The following is a 17,885-nucleotide window of genomic DNA, read 5'->3' on the forward strand; positions in this document are numbered from 1 at the left end:
CTATGTTGCCCAGGCTAGTCTCAAACCCCTGGCTCAAGAGATCCTCCCTCTGCAGTCTCCCAAAGTGCTGGGATTATAGGCATAATCCCATCACGCTCAGCCCAAAACTTTTAGATTTACAGAAAAGCTCATTATCTCTCCTATTGCCAGATTAGCTCTATCAAACATCATTGCAACACTGGCACTCCCTTAAGAACCAGCTGTTTGTGAGCCTTGGATCCAGATTAAACTGCCAGTGCTTGGCAGCCCCACACCCAAAGAAGTCAGGCCCTTGGCTCCTCCCACAGGGACCTTCAGAGGGGGAGGATGGCCACCTGCACCCCTCCAACGGGATGTCCTCTACCTCTAGTTCTTTAGCATCCCCCGATTCTGCCTGGCCCTGTTTGGACGATGCCCATTTCAGGAGCTTGCTGGAAATGTGGAATCTCAATTCCCTTCAATCTGCATTTCACTAAGATCCTGAATAAGATGAAAATTTGAGAAGCTCTGAGACAACAGGCTCATTTTTTTTATATACTAATAAGGGGTCATGAGGGAGGAAGAGGGGAGAGAAGCCCCAAGGGAAGGAAGCCGGATGACATGACAGTGGAGAAAAGTGAACTGAGTGTTGGGAAGGCGAGGCCCAAACCATGTGGCCTGACCCTGCACAAAGGCACTGCGAGCTCCCCAGGCTTCCCGAGAGTGATGTCCCTGGAGTGTTTGCCCCTCCTATGGGATAATCACATGCCTCACAACCCTCCAACACTACTCTGCTGATGGTTCCAGAGATCTGCATCTTTCCACACAAGCACCAGGCACAAATACCAGACAAAGCATGGACCAAGGGGCCCCACCCGGAATCCCTCAGCCTTCACCCACCCAGACACTCAGGAGCTTTCCCAAACTCCTCACGCTCCAATACCTCCCCTCCCCTCCCTCCTGAGGGCACAGGTCAGTTCCTCATGACCTCACAGGGAAGGTCTGAAGGTCTCTTACCCTGCTCTCTACCTTCAACCCCACCCCTCCTCTGGCCCCTCTTTTTCCTAAGGACCCAACTGACAATGACAACACCCACCACCCATATCCTGAGCTACACCCCATGCCCCCAAATTATCCTTGCTATCTCTTCTTCCCTCTCATTCTCCGAAGCCAATCCTTCAACACCACCTGGCCTTTGAGGCTCCCAGAACTGGCCTCTGACCTGATCACAGGCCCATCCCAAGGAAGGGCAGCCACATCCCCCAAGGAAGGTGGAGTTTCTGCTGCACCTCCAGTAGCACCTGGGGCCTGGACATTCCTACCATCTGAGAAGGGGGTCTCTAGAGCCCGCTAGGTACTGGGAAACATTCACAGGCCAAAGGAACAGGCAGGCCCAGGGACAGAAGCCTAGGAGGGGGCAGGCGAATATGAAAGGGAATGGGCCCCAGTAGGAGAGAGAATCACTAAGGCAGGCCAGGGCAGGCTGCTCAGCTGCCCACAGGAATCTCACCCTCTGAGGATGGAAGGAGGGGCTCGGCTCTCTCTGACTCACCCCTTAGAGCCAGAACTGTCCATGTATATCCCTGACCCATTCCCTCATTAACCCAAACGCCACATCCAGGGGCCACCAGAAACAATGCAAAATCAGACACCGTGGCATGTGAACCTATGGATTACATCAAAAAAGAAAAAAAAAAAAAAAAAAACTTTAATTAAAAAAAAAAAAAAAAAACCCACCATGGCGGCAGCAACCACTCACTGGAGTGAAGAAGTTTGACTCTTTACTGTGGGAAGTCACTACACAGCTGCACAATGTCAGGGGGGCTGGATCCCCTCCTTTATCACAGGGTGACAAACACTGCCCTGGCACAGTGTGGGGAAAGTGGGCCCCCGGCTTCCAAGGCCATCAAGCCCCTGACCGCCAGCCCTGGATGGCCTCCACGTGGAGGTGCAGGAGAGGCTGGGCCCCAGCTCTGAGCTCCACCAGCCTCTCCAACGGGTCTGAGGGTCTCAGTGCCTGGCATCCTGTAAAAACCCTGATCTTAGCGACTGAAGCACTGTGAATTTCCACCACCAAAAACCCACAACCCAAAACCTGCCGAGTTTCAGGACACCAAGGGGCCTCGTCGTTAATCTGGTGAGAGGAGGCCTCTGTCTACCTCAATGCTGTCATCAGGAAAGCAGCAGAGTGGGTGGATGTGAGTCAGGGGAGGCCTCAGTGGGAGAAGCACTGGGCCTGGAATGGAGGTCACCTAGTCCAGTGACTTCCAAGCTTACTATTTTTATTATTATTTAAGCTACAGGAGGCTTTGTTCAAAGAAACTCTGACCCAGAAACCCAACATGAAGGCAGGCAGAGCAGGACACTTTTATCTTCGGGTGGCTGGGGGAAAGGAAGGCTTCACAAGGTGCACACTAAAAACCATGGGCCTAGTGCGACTGATGCCACGCTCCACAGGACAGCAGAATGGCTCAAGGAGCTGCCTCCAGAATCATATGGCAACTAGTTCAACAGAACTGTGATAGGCTTGGAAATGCATGTTTTGAAGAGCTGTCATTCACAGCAGCTTGAAAAAGCCCCCACTGGCCAAATCTGGAACAATCTGAGCGGCAAAACAAACAATAATAACAATGGATTTTAACTCACTGAATAAAATAAGAATTCATGAGCCCATTCTAATACACACACATAGATAAATAAACAGGAAAGAAGGAAAAGCTATGTGTAGCACAATGATACATAGCTACAGCAGTTCCGTATAGTTAAATGATAAATGTAGGAGGAATTATGGAATTAAATCATTGCACTCAACACCCATGACAGAAACAACCGACTGTGCCAAGAATCTGCAATGGGTCCTAAAACCAGTCATGAGTTTGACATGAAATAGCATACTGTATTTGCATAGTCTCAAAGTATCTCCCCACAGGACACTTACGAAGAACAAAATAGTAACTCAGAAGGAAGAAACCCAGCAGACATCACCATAAGCAAGCGATCATTGTCAATATCACCGGTAATGACTCAGACCCACATCATGTGCCTCCCAAGGGGATGCACCTAGGACTCACCATTTCCGCAGTATTCCTTACAAAACTGCAAAACTTGCATCTAACCATGAGGAAACAACAAACAAACTTAAATTAAGGGAGATACTACAAAATAACTGGCTTCAAGTAACTGAAACATAGAGTTTGTGGTCCTTCTTGGAGAAATAAAAAAAAAAAAAGCAAACAAAACATTCAGGCCTTGGGCCCCATTGGAGATTCTCACTTTCACGTTTTGAGACAGGGCCTCACTCTGTGACCCAGGCTGGAGTGCAGTGGCACCGTCACAGCTCACTGCAGCCTTGACCTCCCGGGCTCAAGTGATCCTCCTACCTCAGTGCACACCTGCAGTCCCAGCTACATAGGGAGATGGGGTCTCCCTATGTTGCCCAGGCTGGTCTCAAACTCCTGCTTAAGCCATCCTACTGCCTTGGGCTCCCAAAGTGCTAGCTAGGATCACAGGCATGAGCCACCACGCCCAGCACCCATGAGAGATTTTCAGAATGATTCATCAGGCAGCTCATTCAACTGCACCAGCAGCCTCAGGGCAACACCTGCCCACCCAGGTGAGGCAGGGCCTGGTCACCCACACCTGCCACTCACCCCACACCTGCCACCCACCCCACCCTCACTTCTCAAATGGCTAGGCAAAAGGAGGCCTGGCACCTTGGCTTCCAAGTTGATGTCCCAACCTACTTCCCTCTGCCATTGAAGATGAAGCTGCCCACTCACGGGAGGATGCTAGGCCAAGGCAGGCATAGTGAACGTGTCCTATACCCATACCCTGATCATCATGACAGGCCTGTTTCTGAAAATCTAAGTCTACATGAAATGTCTATACACAGAATCCTTTTACATGCTCCTGGTAAGAGCACATCAGAGCCTCTTCCTCAGCTAGCTGCAAACAAACGTGGAGAGTCTGGGCCCAGTCTACACTAGTATTCCCAATGTGAACAAGAACCCACGGGGTCCAAGGTGCTGTGCCTCCAGACCTCAGGAGGACTGGGCTGGGCCCTGTGGCCTCCCTAGATCAGCAAGGTTGAAGCAACCCACCCAACAATCCATCAGTGCACAGGCTCGCCTGCCAAGCCCATCGGGTGAAAAGGCTTTTGCTGTGGGAGACAAGCACCTAAAGACTTGTTTCTACATGTTCAGGGCACTGCTGCATGTAAGACACCAAGAATGAGGCCGTGGAGACAAACACCAACTCAGAGTGGGACCTGTGCCTGACTCAGGGGACTCAGAACATGACTCCCTTCACTAAATGCAGTCAAGTAGGTGCTGGAGGGCAGAGAGGAGGAGGTCGTGGTGGTGGCAAGCTGGTCAGGAAATGCTCCCTAAAGCAGCTAGTTTAAATGTGTACTAGATGAGGGCAGCACATCTAGAAGCTCCCCAGTTTGGGATCAAGAGCTGTGCCTGAAGATAGGGAGGGACACACTGCAACCCAACCTGGCAGCAGGCAACTGTCTCACCCCGAGACTGACCCTCCAATGAAGATTATTAACAGAGCCTTCAGTGTATCCCCAGCTCCAGGCTGGGCCCTGCAGATGATACCAAGACAAAACCAGCATGGTCATCCTTGCAGGGCTGACACCATTGGGGTGGGAGCCACTCCTGAACACCATAGATGTTCCAAGTGATGAGTGGCCCATTCTGGGGGAGAAATAAACTTTGCTCCAATAACTGGGTCTTTAAAAGCTGGCTGTTACAGGACCTGCTCCAGTAGGCTGCAGGGATTTGACCTACATGCCTAATGTAGATTTGAAGTGTTCTCTTTGTACAGGTCACAAAGAAACTACATAAGAGAGTTTAGAATTATATTTACTCCTCATTCTCTATGTTTCCATGCCTGAAAGCCATAAAGATTATGGCTGTAAGATGCTTAAAAATCTTTTTATACAAAATTGCACAGTCAGCTAGAATATACTGTCAGTCTTCCATATATCCACAGGTTCCACATCCTCAGATTCGAGTAACCAGGATCAAAAATATTCAGGAAAGGCTGGGCGCAGCGGTTCACACCTGTAATCCCAACACTTTGGGAGGCAGGTGGATCACCTGAGGTCAGGAGTTCAAGACCAGCCTAACCAATATGGTGAAATCCAGTCTCTAATAAAAATAGAAAAATTAGCGGGCCTGGTGGCACACACCTGTAGTCTCGGCTACTCAGGAGGCTGACACAGAAGAATTGCTTGAATATGGGAGGCGGAGGTTTCAGTGAGCTGAGAACGCGCCATTGCTCTCCAGCCTGGGCAACAGAGCAAGACTCTGTCTCAAAAAGAAAAAAAAAAAATACAAATGCTTTAAATTATATAATACTTACATAGCATTTACATTGTATTAGTTATTATAAGTAATCTAGAGATGATTTAAAGTATATGGAGGAAGGACATAGGTTATATGCAAATACTACTAAGTGCAGGGGCTGAAACCAATCCCCAAGGGACAACTGTATTGTGTTTTAAGACAAAAAAACCCACCTCAAAGGACAGCAATCTGGAAAACTTCTGAGTCTAGGGTGGGACACTTTCCAGCCCACCCCAGGGCCTGGCTGCCCCAGACTGGGGGAAAAAGATTTACAGAGCTAAAACAAAACAAACAAACAAAAATCCTTTCCAAAGAAGCCATGAAAAGTGAAGCCCAGTGGCGAAAAATAAAACTAAGTGTGCCTCGTGAACGTCAAAAGAGAGGAGGAAGAGGCGGCAGAATTTTTTAAACTGCAAATCAATGGTGAGAAACTGCTGGAAAAGGTTGAGAGGAAATCAAGAGTCAGGAGAAAGCAGATCATCCCCTAAAACAGAGCCAGAAAGGCAGGGGACCCCTTGGGTAGCTGAGCAGGAGAGTCAGGATCTCATTCCCAGGGAAGCAAGCTCTTCCCCACAAAGCCCCAAACTTCGCCAGAATGCAGGGGATGTGCAGGCGTAAAGTGAAATCAGGAGAGCACCTCAAACTGTTTTCTGCTGCAAAACTACTACAAAATACAAATTTACAGTCCCTCTTCTGGACTATTTATTTATCTTCAATATACACCAAAACACCTTTATAGAAAATGCTTTGTGTTTCTTCCAAAAGCAAACAATATTTACGACCTGATTCTGAACCTGTTCTCCAGCTGGAACAGGACAGGGCAAGTGGCACCAGATGGCCAGGGAGGCTTAGGGCTGCCCTTTCACCCAGGAGGGCTCCAGTTACCCCCCCCATCCCCACCCCCACCCCCATGCCCCAAAGATAACCTCGCCAGCAGGGCTCTGGGCCAAGGGGGCTTTCTCGAACTAGCTCCATTTCCAAGACATCCCCAGCACCGAGGAATAACTGCTGTGCACTGCACACCCAGAGGGGAAGGACTGCAGAGCCGGGGCTGCCGAACCTGTTTAAAGTCGACAACTTTCAGGAAAGCAAGTGGGTAAAGACTGCAAAACCACGAAACAGGCTAACAAAGCGAAGGCGCAAGCATGACAGTGTGGCTGGCTGAGGCTGTGCTTCTCAAACATGAAAGTGCATTCAGGCCGGACACGGTGGCTTCGGCCTGTAATCCCAGCACTTTGGCAGATCACTGGAACCCAGGAGATCAAGGGTGTAGCGAGCCTTAATTGTACCACTGAATGCACAGTCAGACCCTATCTCACAAAAAAAAAAAAAAAAAAAAAATTAAAAAAGCATTCAAATCACTTGGGTTACCTTGTTAACAATGCAAATTCTGATTCAGCTGATCTGGATGGAGACCCCCAAGATTCTACAGCGCAGCAAGCTCCCAGGTGATGCCCATGCTGCCCATCAGCAGGTCTGTGGATGGCACTTTGAATAGTAAGGATGTAACACTGACACACAGAAGGAAAACAACCATTAAAGCAAGTCATGGGAAGAAAGCCACCCATCTTTATTGTGCTTGATTTACAAGGATGCAATCAGCTTCCCTGGAGGAATGCTTTAATTTTGGGATTTGTTTGGGATTTTGTTGCATCCCACTGGATCCTCACAGATTATTTTTATTCCCATTTCTCAGCTGTAAAAACTACTCTAACCAAATGATAGAGACCTGCCTCTTCCAAGACCACCGCCCTCCTGTGTCGTGCCCGGCAGAAACACAGCCTAGAGCAGTGACACAGGCTGGCCCCGAAGACAATGGGAGGAAGTCAGACGGGCAGCAGGCACAGGGGGGCCTGGTAGGCAGTGCTGGTTAGGGCGGACAGGCCCAGAGGATGGAGGCTGGGCCAGGAAAGGCACATAAAGGGCAGAAACCCAGCCTGAAAGGTCACCAGGAAAAGAACATTTTGTCTCCTAGAACCTGTTGACAAAATAGAGGCAAAATTCAAACACTGTCTCCACCCCCAAAAGAGGAATGGGGATACTGTTTTCGTTTTTACTTTTAACAAGTTTGTTTTTACATTTAAGAGCTTGGCCTCACTTTGGCAAGAGGTAAAATTAAAAGCTTTACTTCCCTCTCCCTGGATTCCACTTCACAACAGAGGGGCTACACTAATAAACAAAAGTAATGTGCCATTTCCAAGAAAAGCCAAGGCGAGGTCCAAGGTAAGACTACTTATCAGTGAGCTGCTCCAGGGGCCAGACTCAGCGCCTGAGAACTGGGAGTGTGTGTTTGGGCTCAGGGTGGCTCGGTTTCCATTTGAAAACTGCAGGCATCTTTTGAGGTGATCATCACCACCCCTCAAGAACCTGAGGAAGAAACGCCCAGGAAAAGAGGGGCCCTTTGTTAATTCCATCTGATGACATTTTCTTCCAAAGGATCCTGAGTTGGCAAGAGAGATTCCTGGTAGTGGAGTCAGATTAATAGAACCATTTTGGAGTTAGATTAATAGAACTCCAAGGGTTATAGCTAAAATGTTCCCAAAGTTCCTCTGAGCAACACTTCCATTTTCTAGTAAGAATCTACACCCCAGGAAGTGACCCAAGGTCACCCAGTAAGCCAGAATTCAAACCCCAGCCTCTACATCCATTGTGTTTTTCCCAGAAAGAATACTGAGCTGCCTCGATCGTGACTTTCCCAGTCTTGTTTGGGTCCAACAACCTGTAAACTAAAAATAAAATTCTAAGCCCCATAACCAACTAAACAGACCCTCTTGGCCACGAGGACCCCAGAGAAACCTGAAAAACAGCTCTTGGTCACAACAAGGAGGAGGCTGGAAAGGCCTCATTACATACCTCCTCCCTTTTGGGATTTAGACACAAAAACTGACCATCATTAATATTAAAATAGAGATCATAAGACTAAGAAACAAGACTGTTTGTGACAATAAGATACCGAAATATAAAGAGGACCGAAGGCCATGCCAGACAAGGGTTAAGTCACTCACGCCACAGCTCTAACCCAGTGTATTAGTTAACGGACTTCCTTATCTTACCAGTCCTTTCTGCTGACTCTAAATTTTTGGACAAAGCTTTACTCCTTTAACGAATTACAAATTAAAGAATCTCTGAACCCACCTATGACCTGTAAGCCCGTTTCATGATACCCCACCTTTCTGGGCTTAACCAATGCATATCTTCCATGTACTGACTTATGCCTTTGCCTGTAACTTTTGCCTCCTTAAAATGTATAAAACAAAACTGTGATCCGACGTCCTCAAGCACCCTTTCCCCACACCTCTTGAGACCGTGCTTTTCCCAGGCCACAGACACTCACTGGATCAGAATAAACCTCTTTAAAATATTTCAGAGACTTTGGCTTTTCTGTTAACATACCCCACCCCCCACCGAAGTGGCGTCTGTGTTTCAATGCCTTTCACGATGAGCACCAGCTCTTTTTACTTTGAGTCGTAGGTGCTACAACATTTGCTAAAATGAGGGCTGGGTGCTGTGGCTCACACCTGTAATCCTAGCACTTTGGGAGTCTGAGGCGGACGGACAGCTTGAACCCAGAAGATGAGCTCGAGACCAGCCAAGGCAACATTGCAAGAGTTCGTCTCTATGAAAAATTTTTAAAAATCAGTCGCGCATGGTGGTGCGTGCCTGTGGTTTCAGCTACTGGGAAAGCTGAGGCAGGAAGATCACTTGAGCCTGGGAGATGGGGGCTACACTAAACTATATTCATGCCACTACACTCCAGCCTGGGCAACAGAGCAAGATTCCATGTCAAAAAATAAAATAAAATGAGGACACTCCAAGGTGCAACCCTATCTGGGGCTGAGGCTTGCTTCCTGATTTGTAAGACTTGGCTGATAAGAGAATCAAATAAGACAGCCAGGATGGGTTTTGAAAGGGTAAGATATAATGCTAAACACATGGAAACTAGCAGGAGTTATGAGTTCTATACATAACAACTCTATTTCAAAGGCAGGTGCCTTACAGATTTTGTCTGTGGTTTAGAAAGGAGGCAGTATGGGTTGGGGCGGGCACACCACAGATAGAGAAGTCAGACAGCGGGTGAGAGTGGCCTTCACCCCGCCTGCAACCCCACACATAGCTGAAATTGTACCCCCAGAGAGAATGCTCATTTTGCCCACCAAAAAGTGGTGGGGGAGAGAAGGGAGAGATTCAGATGTGAAGGAGCAGGGGACAGTTCCCCTCAGAGAAAAGTCCTCACAACCACAGGGACCAAAATAAAAAATATTCTTAACCAATCCTGCCTCTGTTTTCAACAAAGACCAGGAGATTAAGAATGAGCATCCTTTGTGCCTGAGAGTGGCTTTTTCTGCCAAAGACCCGGAGGCTAACTCTCTCTCTCTTTAGTGTGCACCTTGGTGGCCCAAAACAGGTGAGACCTCTCTCTGTTCCCACTGTAGGTGTCACTATCTTTCTGATCCAGTAAGAGGGGATACTCTGTGCTTCTCTCAGCATGGTTGGGAGATAGGGGTACAGGCAAGAGGAATTAGGGGTGCAGCCAGGGGGCTGCCATGCCTTTGGCTCAGTGGGCAGATTCATGTCACAAGGGCTTCCACCCCGCCAGCGCTGTGTGCTGGCTGCCTGCTGCCCATTGCCAGCCTGAGATTCAAGAGCCCGGAGATGGCAGAACAAAGGAAAATGGCTGTGGCTCCTGCAGCGGGGGTGGCTGCAGGCTGAGCTGCCAGCACAGAGGCTTTTCAGCAGCTGAGTGCTCGCGTGAGGAACAGGGGGCACTGGGCTGAGCACTGAGGCACAAAGCAAGTGGGGGGCCTGGGAGACTAATAGCAACCCAGGCACGTGCCTGGCCCCCACCCAAGGGCACAGCTGGGCCGGGAAGACTCGGCAGAACTCACTCCCCAAAGCAGTGGGCAGGTGGCCGACAAGCCTGGCACCGGCCACTCCTGCTCCTTGCCCAGCTGCTCAGAACTCTTACCCAGAGGTGTTCCAGGCAAGCACAGGGACTTGAGAAGCGCGAAGGGGGATCTTGACAGAGGCAGAAACTAGAATCTGAGAACACATGATGGGCCTTGGAGTGGCTCAAGGCTGTCTGCAAATGGACCTCTCTTAAGCATAATGGGCTCCTGCTACCAGCAACAATAGCTGCACTGACCACTCCCTCTCCCACTCTCCTCCTTCTCTAGTCCCCTCCCACCCTCCCCCCAAAAAAATCTACAATGGGAAGCAGCAGGAAACCAGGGCAGAGCCCCTGAATAGCTCCACTGTGAGTCCCCAGGTCCCGCCTCCTCAGCCCCACAGGTCAGCCCTCACTGCCACCAGGCCACAATAGAAACCTCTGTGCTACCAAGGACCCAGGCCCAGACAATGAGCTGCACATGGGAAGCTCTGGCCTTCTCAAGGGGACTGCATGTAACTGCAATGGTGAGAAGTTCTCTGAGGAGAAGGGTGGGAGAGCCATGGCAGGGACACAGGCCTCAAACCCACCAAGTCAGGGTCTATTTAGGAGGTCTATCTGCCAGCCAGCCCTAAAGTCTCCCTGCTTCCCACCCTGCCCTGGCATGGGGCAGTGACAGCCACACAGGGAAACAACCAGAGAGCTCCCAACACGGAGTGGGCACCTCCAACATGCTCTCACGACTGTCCCTCCTTCCCCACCCACCCCAGGAAGAACCGTACCCCATTTCTGTTCTGAAAAGAAGCGCCGGCTCAAAACACAAAACCCATCTATTATTTTCACCAGGTGCCTTTTACACAGGCTTTTAAAATCACAGGGTGGCAATCAGGCCCAAGGCGGCCTGAACAGGGAGGTCTGCAGAGCAGCGAAAGGCCAAGGGAGGCCAGAGCAGGAGGCCAATCCTCACACCAACCCCTGACACTGCGGGAAAATCTGCTCCTCTAAAAGCTGACGCCAGCTCCAGCTTGTTGCAACCAACGCTCCGCCTTCACACCCCACATAGGTCCTGCAAAGTCGTGAGGCTGCTGGAACCCACTATGAGAAGCCTGCTCCCCCACTCCCTACACCCCAGCTCACTCTGACTGACTCCTCACACTTTTATGGGCACAAGCCGCGTGACCCAGAGGGCCAGCCAAGGGCTGTAAATATGGAGCTCACGGAGACAGGCTGGCCTGAACTGAACCAAAGATGGACTTGGGTGGGAACCAACACGCTGGCACCCCTCATGCCTTCCCGGTAGTTTCTCTAGCTCTTGTCTTTGTAGAAGGCCAAGATCCCTCCAAAAGAAAACTTTGTAAACTTTCATTCCCCCTTTCGGAATCAAAGCCGCATGTTTCTTTTCCTTTTACACACCTAATGCAGTAACTCCACATCTAGTCATTTCCACTACAGACCTACAGCATGCTTAAGACACTCCTGCAGCTTAGCCTATAGAAACAAGATACTGAAAGCAACCTCAAAATCCATCAATAGAGGGCTGGTAAAGTGAGTCATCATTCACTGTACAGCAGAATCATGTGCTGCTGTTAAAAAGAATGGACTAAACTATGTATGCTAAAATGGAACAATCCTGGGATAAATTTTTAGAGCAAAAATCAGGAAGTGCAAAACAGCATAATTAGTATACCACTGGGGTAATAAACAAGAGAGGAATACAGACATGCTTGACTAGGCACTGAACATCTGGTGACAGGGGCCTCAGGGGAGCAGAACTGAAGGGGTCAGGGATAGAAATAGGAGTTTTCACCGGGTATCTTTGTTATGTGTTTTTCATCATGTATACATTTTTGTAAATAAAAATGTTAAACCTAAATTAATATTTAAAACGCCTAAAGTTTGTGGCTGGACACACAATTTTACCCGTAGCTGTCTGCAGGCAGCTTCTGGTGTTTCCCTAGAACATGGCAGAGTAACGGGGAGGGGAAAGGAATCAAGGGGAAGGAGGGGGTCAGGCAGTGGCAGCCTCAGGGATACAGACTCACCAACTCACAGGGCTCCCTGCTTACGACTCCACCCCAAGTCCCGAAATAGAAAGTTTTCCTAAGAAGAGCAAGAGCAGATTCTGACAAAGGCACAAAAGAAACCAGACCATCTGCTGCCAAGCCCACTTCATGATAAAACTGTAAGACCCTAAGGTTCAGGCAATGTAGGCGATGCAGGAGACGGGGCTGAAACCCAGGCATCCCGGGCATCCACAGGGACCCTTCTCTGAGCCCTCCCCACTCAGTCACCACTAGAGCTCGAGGTCTTAGTGTTATGAACACATCCCAGTTTCAGCAACTAAAGAAAGCTATTTCAACAGATTTCTAGGCCTGGCCCAATTCCAAGGACAGGCTAAAAACAATTTCTCCAAAATCCCAGCTCAAAACCCCATTCCCTAACCACTAAACTCCATGTACCTTCTAGGAAGTGGAAGCTGCAAAATGGAGCTGTGAGATGTACTTGTAGATTTATTCCTCACTAAAGGGATACATATATGTTGCTTAAAAGCTTCCTTTAACTGACGTGTCAATAAATATTCTGCACTCAGAAGCACTGATATACTTCCTCCAAGTGATTTTTCCCCCTAAGGAACAATACAAAAACCATTCCAGCCTTTCCTGCTGCTGAGGGGAATGACACAATGACCATTAGAACCAGGACTGGCCAGACCATTTGAGTGAGAGATGTGGATGGCAGGGAATGGTTCACAAACAGAACTCTATCTATGTAGAACAACTCCTCCACCCCACCCCACCCCATCACATCCCATCCCACCCCATTCCTACCCCCTAGGCCACCAGGGCGGACAGAAATAAACAACTCCTAATGACCTCAAGCTCAAAGACCACCCAGACCACAGGGAAAGAAGGCCAGAGAGGGGAATGGGTATATTTGGTTCCCCTTACAGAATAAGATGCTTTCTGAAGACTGCTAAATATGTTCAATAAGTAGCCCCTGAATTAAGAAGCACAAATGAAGTGCCCAGGAGTTTGACACCAGCCTAGGCAACATAGCAAGATCCAATCTTTACAAAAAATTCTTTAAATTAGCTGGGTGTGGTGCAGCATGCCTGTGGTCCCTGCTACTGAGGAGGCTGAGGCGGGAGGCTCACTTGAGCCAGGAAGGTGGAGGCTTCAGTGAGCTGTGATAGAGCCACTGCACTCCAGCCTGGGCAACAGAGTGAGACCCTGTCTGAAGAAAAAAAAAAGGCACAAATGAGATCTCACAACAGTGAGAATCATACTGGCACCTGAAGCCCTCATATTTCATTCTGCTCCTCTCAGTAGCTCAGTGCAAGCCCTCAGCAGGTCTTGCCTGTAATCCCACAATCCTCTGTGAAACCAAGACCAGCCCCTCTCCAACCGTCTTTCTGCAGGAGTGAGCAGAGCCCAACCCAAGCACTAATCCTCAACACACCAAACCCTAGCACCTGCCTTTGCCACCTCATCAGTCATGCCATGGAGGGGAGCGTCAGGGCTACCCTACACCAGAAGAGCCCTCAACTAAACCTGCCCGCCCCACCCCATCCTGGGGACATGCCACTTGTTCCTCTTTGCTCACACACTTAGCATCCCAGAGCCCTTGGGAATGAATCCCCCACCACTACCACCAACTCTGATTTTGGCACGCCCCCCTCAAAAACCTATCCACGTTTATACCATCACTTGTATTTCACAAGAAGCTACTAGAGTTACAAAACACAATGACTGTGGCAGGTACGATGTCTGCAGAGAGCAGGGTTCTGTCACCACCACTGTTCCGCTGCAAGGGTGGAAGCTGGCTGCAGAGCCTCTAGGAAGGAGGGAAGGCCCGATCCACAGCCGACAGGTCTTCCTTACAACAGCAAGGGCCTGTTTCCTGAAAAGCTGACTGTTGAGACAAGATCAGCCTCAAGAAAAGGAGGCAGGCCAAACAGGGTCACCTGTGCAGGGGAGGCTGGAGGGAGCCGACCCTCAAGAGAGGCAGAGTCTGATCAAGTAGACAGGAGGGCCAGAGAGAAAAGGAGGAGCCTCACTCACGGAGGAGGAACAAGGTGGGCTGGAGGCAGGGACCTGAAGGCCTCAGACAGAAGGAAGCTGGTGAAGCTCCCATAGGCAAAATGCCCAGGAGCTCTGGCTAGAAGGCCGCGGGAGTATGCAGTCCAGGCAAGAGGAAGAGATCCCCCACAGCACCTCCCTCTGCCCAGCTCAGACAAATGGGACGGTCAATCCCCAGGCTGATGGAGGCGAGAGCGAGAACCACAAAGTTGTCAGACTGGTTTGCCCAGGACAGGGAGAGCAGGAAACACAAATTGCAGCAGGAGCTCAGTTTCAGGGGGCAAAAAAAAGAGTAGTCCAAAGTAAAATGGCTGTGGTCTGACAACCAACAGATTTGGCAATAGAAGGCTAGCGGCGGATAGCTGTTACAAACAGCAAAATTGGTGGGCTGTAGGGAAACGAGGACCCAGTCCATGCGATTTCCTGGGTGCAGAGGGGAAATCCAGCAGGCCAAGAGCAAGGGAGCCAAGGGACAAGGGGCCAGCAGATGCTGAAAAGGACCAAGGTTTCTGGAAAAAAAGAGAGTGACACTTACAAGAAGGGATACCTACAAGGAGAGAAACCTGTCCCCTATTCTTGCACTGGCCCAAGCTCAGGACCACTCACACCTGTCTCCTGAGGGACAGGCCAGTGCAAGAAGAATGGACAGGACACTGCCAGCCATGCAATACTGACAGAGATTCTGTCCCTGACCAAACTTTATTCCTCTGAGCCCTCTACTCACCTGGTCCTGACCTAGGGCTCCTAACTCCATTCCCTCTAAGAGTCTAGTTTTAGCAAAAATCCTGTTAACCAGAATCCCCCATCCTCAATATCTAATCACCCTGGATATCTGATGGTATTTCTCATCCTCTACTATCTCCCAGGTAAAACCTGATCACCCTGGCCTGCCTGCAGCAAGAATTCAGTTAGCTAAGTTTAGTGAAAATTTCTCTACCCTCTTAGAAATTTTCAGGAGCCCCCACACTCCGCTCCTTGGCTATAAGTTCCCACTTTTCTTTGTTGTATTTGGAGTTGGCCCACTTTCTCCCCTCTACCGCAAAATCCATTGCGATAATTCCTACATCTATTGTAATAGTCCTGATACAGTCTACCTTACCAGTTTAACAAGTGTCAGAATTCAGTTTTTCTTTCACCAGCTCCCTAAGTCTTCCTGGACCCACTGCTCCCACCCCTCACTCAGTGTGTAAATTACTTGGTCTGGGGCTGTCGATGACCTCCCCTACCAAGCCCCAGAAAAAGACCCTGTCTGCCTGGCCCAGGGACACAGGAGAGGACCCTCAGCACAGCTGGTGGGCACCCAGATTGGGGACAGACACACCCCTACTGCTGAGAGTCCCACAGCACCCCCAGGATCACCACTCAGACCTCGGGGTACAAACAAAAGAGATTTGGGAGAGACCCATTTCCTTCCATTGCTGTGGGGCCGTTCTCCTGGATGTTAGGGCTCCGAACTCCTCTCAAGGCCGTGCAGTGTACAGGAGCACAGGCCCAACAGCTGGGATGCATAGTCAGGCAGGAAAAACCCAGAGAAGGTTCACTAGCCCCTTGTTCCAGTCCCTCCTCAAACCTTACCCATGCAGGACAGCCCAACTCCAGCTCTCCCAAATGCCAGGAAACACAAAGACTCTGAGGCAGCACCAGGAGCTCACCTCTTACCAGAATCCCAGAAGCCACTTTAGAGACAACTGCCCCAGCTCTCAGGCTCCCAGCTCAGGCCAGCACAGCCTAAGGAGGGAGGAGCCAGTTCCTCCAGCTATCTAGCTGAAAGGCACAGGCTCTAGGCCTTCTCCCTGGCTGCTCAGTTGGGAGGCAGTACAGACCGCAAGGGGTGAAGAGTTTCAACCCCAGCCTGCCCAGGCCCACTTAAGCTCTGGTCTCCAGGCCTGGCCTGCTGCCTCCTAAAAGAAAACCACAGCCCCACCCAACCCTACCCAACCCCACCAAGCCCAAGGGCGGAGGAAGTGAGGTTCCCAGAATCAGCTGCTGGTGAACACTTGCTGAGTGTCGCCAGAGATGGCAGCTGTCTCACACCAGTGTCAGGCCTAACTCAGGGGCTCTGGATCTTGCTTCTCAGTGTACTAATGCTTCACTGCAACCCCGTGAGACAGGAAAGGCAGACTTGATTCTTCTCACTTTACAGATGAGAAAAGTAGACAACTTTTTTTTTTTCCAGGAAGAAAAAAAAAATCAAAGACTTGTGTAGGTCACTCAACTAGAAAGTAGGTACAACTTGAAAGCTTGCCTCACCACCGTCCACTCTGCAAGCTGGACAGTGTTATTCATCTTCACATCTTCACGTTTAATCGAGAGCAGCACTGGACACTGCCCCCCTGCCAGGGCCTGCGCTCCACCAACATGGCTACTTGCCCTGTCTAAACCAAAAGCATACACAATTAAGGGAGAAAATGGATGTGGAGATATTATGAATAACCTCCCTGATTCACAGTTACAGAGGACACTGCTATAATGCAAGATAAGCAAACTGAAACACTGGCATTCACCTAGACCAAAGACTCTCAAAACTTCATTCTACGCAGCTCCCTGGGTACTCTGATAGCCTGCCAAGAGTGAGACCACTGCTGGAGACTACCACCACCTCTCAATCCACTGGCAGAAAAACGGAGGCCCTGGAAAAGGTGGAAATATGCCGAAGGAGAGTGAGTTAACCATGAAGCAGAAGAACCTGAGGCCTCACCACCTCCAACAGTGTCTGCTGGCCCCGAGGGAAATCACCAGAGACTAAGCAGGTGACCAGGCACAAAATCAAGAGCCACAGTGTGGCTGACTCTTCAAAATCCTGCTAAGGTGGCCTGAGGGGGAAAATGTAATTAACAGAGGGTTCCTACTCCCTTCTACAGACCAGGGATCTAGCCCCACACTCAATCCCGTCCCCAGTGGGAGTCCACCTTCAGTCACCTCACTACCACTGCTTTCTACACCCCATGCCTGCAAGCTCAATCCCCGAGTCCCACAAAAGTGGGGAGGACCAGGCCTGCCTGGGTATCGCTACCTGCTCCTGCTTCTAGGAAAGGTGGCTGCCCCTACAGGCCACATCGAGGTAGGGGATGGAACATGCAAGATGTCCAAGGACTGACAAGGCAGGGCAGAGACAGGCAGCAGGAGCCTAATCCCCTTCCCATAGGCGTCTTAAAGGCCACCAGGACTCAGTGGCAGGAAAGAGGGATCATCATGTTCTCTGTCCCTCTGTCCAAGCCACCAGGGGTGTTCCCACTAATCACTAGGGGTTCCCCCAGTGAGGACAACATAAAGCAGGTAAGTGATGTATATGCAGTGTGAACAAGAAATAAACCTCTGTTGCTTTAAGCCTCTGAGACCTGGGGATTGCTGTTACCACAGCAAACCGTGATCTGTCCAGACAGACACAAGCAGTGACTCCCCAGTCTTCTGCATGTGGCAGTGCTGGTCTTCCCATTCCCTGGCCTTAGGGAGACAGAAGCTACATCACCAATCAGCGGGGGTTCCGGGGTACCTGCTATGTGCCCAGGCTGTGCTGGACAGATGAGATGTGTTCAGAGGCAGGGATACAAGGACACCTTCACTGAAAACACTCATTAGTTCCACTGTGGGCCAGGCTTGTTTGGTATA

The 17,885-nt window shown here is 49.9% G+C and overlaps 1 protein-coding gene across 5 annotated transcripts in view; it reads right to left on the bottom strand.

The window, feature by feature from the left end:
* The window catches only part of TSPAN14 (tetraspanin 14), a 63,110-nt gene that overhangs the window by 41,973 nt on the left and 3,252 nt on the right, over window positions 1–17,885 (bottom strand). Inside the window, exon 2 of one of the 5 annotated variants that reach the window (XM_024253695.3) lies at window positions 6,684–6,823. The exons of 1 other annotated variant lie outside the window; for it this stretch is intronic. Coding sequence is in view for 1 of the 4 variants with exons in the window: in XM_063727591.1 (XP_063583661.1) it covers window positions 15,852–15,855 (4 nt within the window). In the remaining 3 variants the exon portion in view is untranslated. Of the gene's footprint in view, window positions 1–5,155; window positions 5,174–6,683; window positions 6,824–10,278; window positions 10,446–15,851; window positions 16,167–17,885 lie in introns of those variants that run through there. 3 more of the 5 variants (XM_063727591.1, XM_054522361.2, XM_063727592.1) reach the window with 3 other exon arrangements.

Source organism: Pongo abelii, chromosome 8 (genome assembly GCF_028885655.2).
Source record: "Pongo abelii isolate AG06213 chromosome 8, NHGRI_mPonAbe1-v2.0_pri, whole genome shotgun sequence".
Lineage (NCBI taxonomy): Eukaryota > Metazoa > Chordata > Mammalia > Primates > Hominidae > Pongo > Pongo abelii.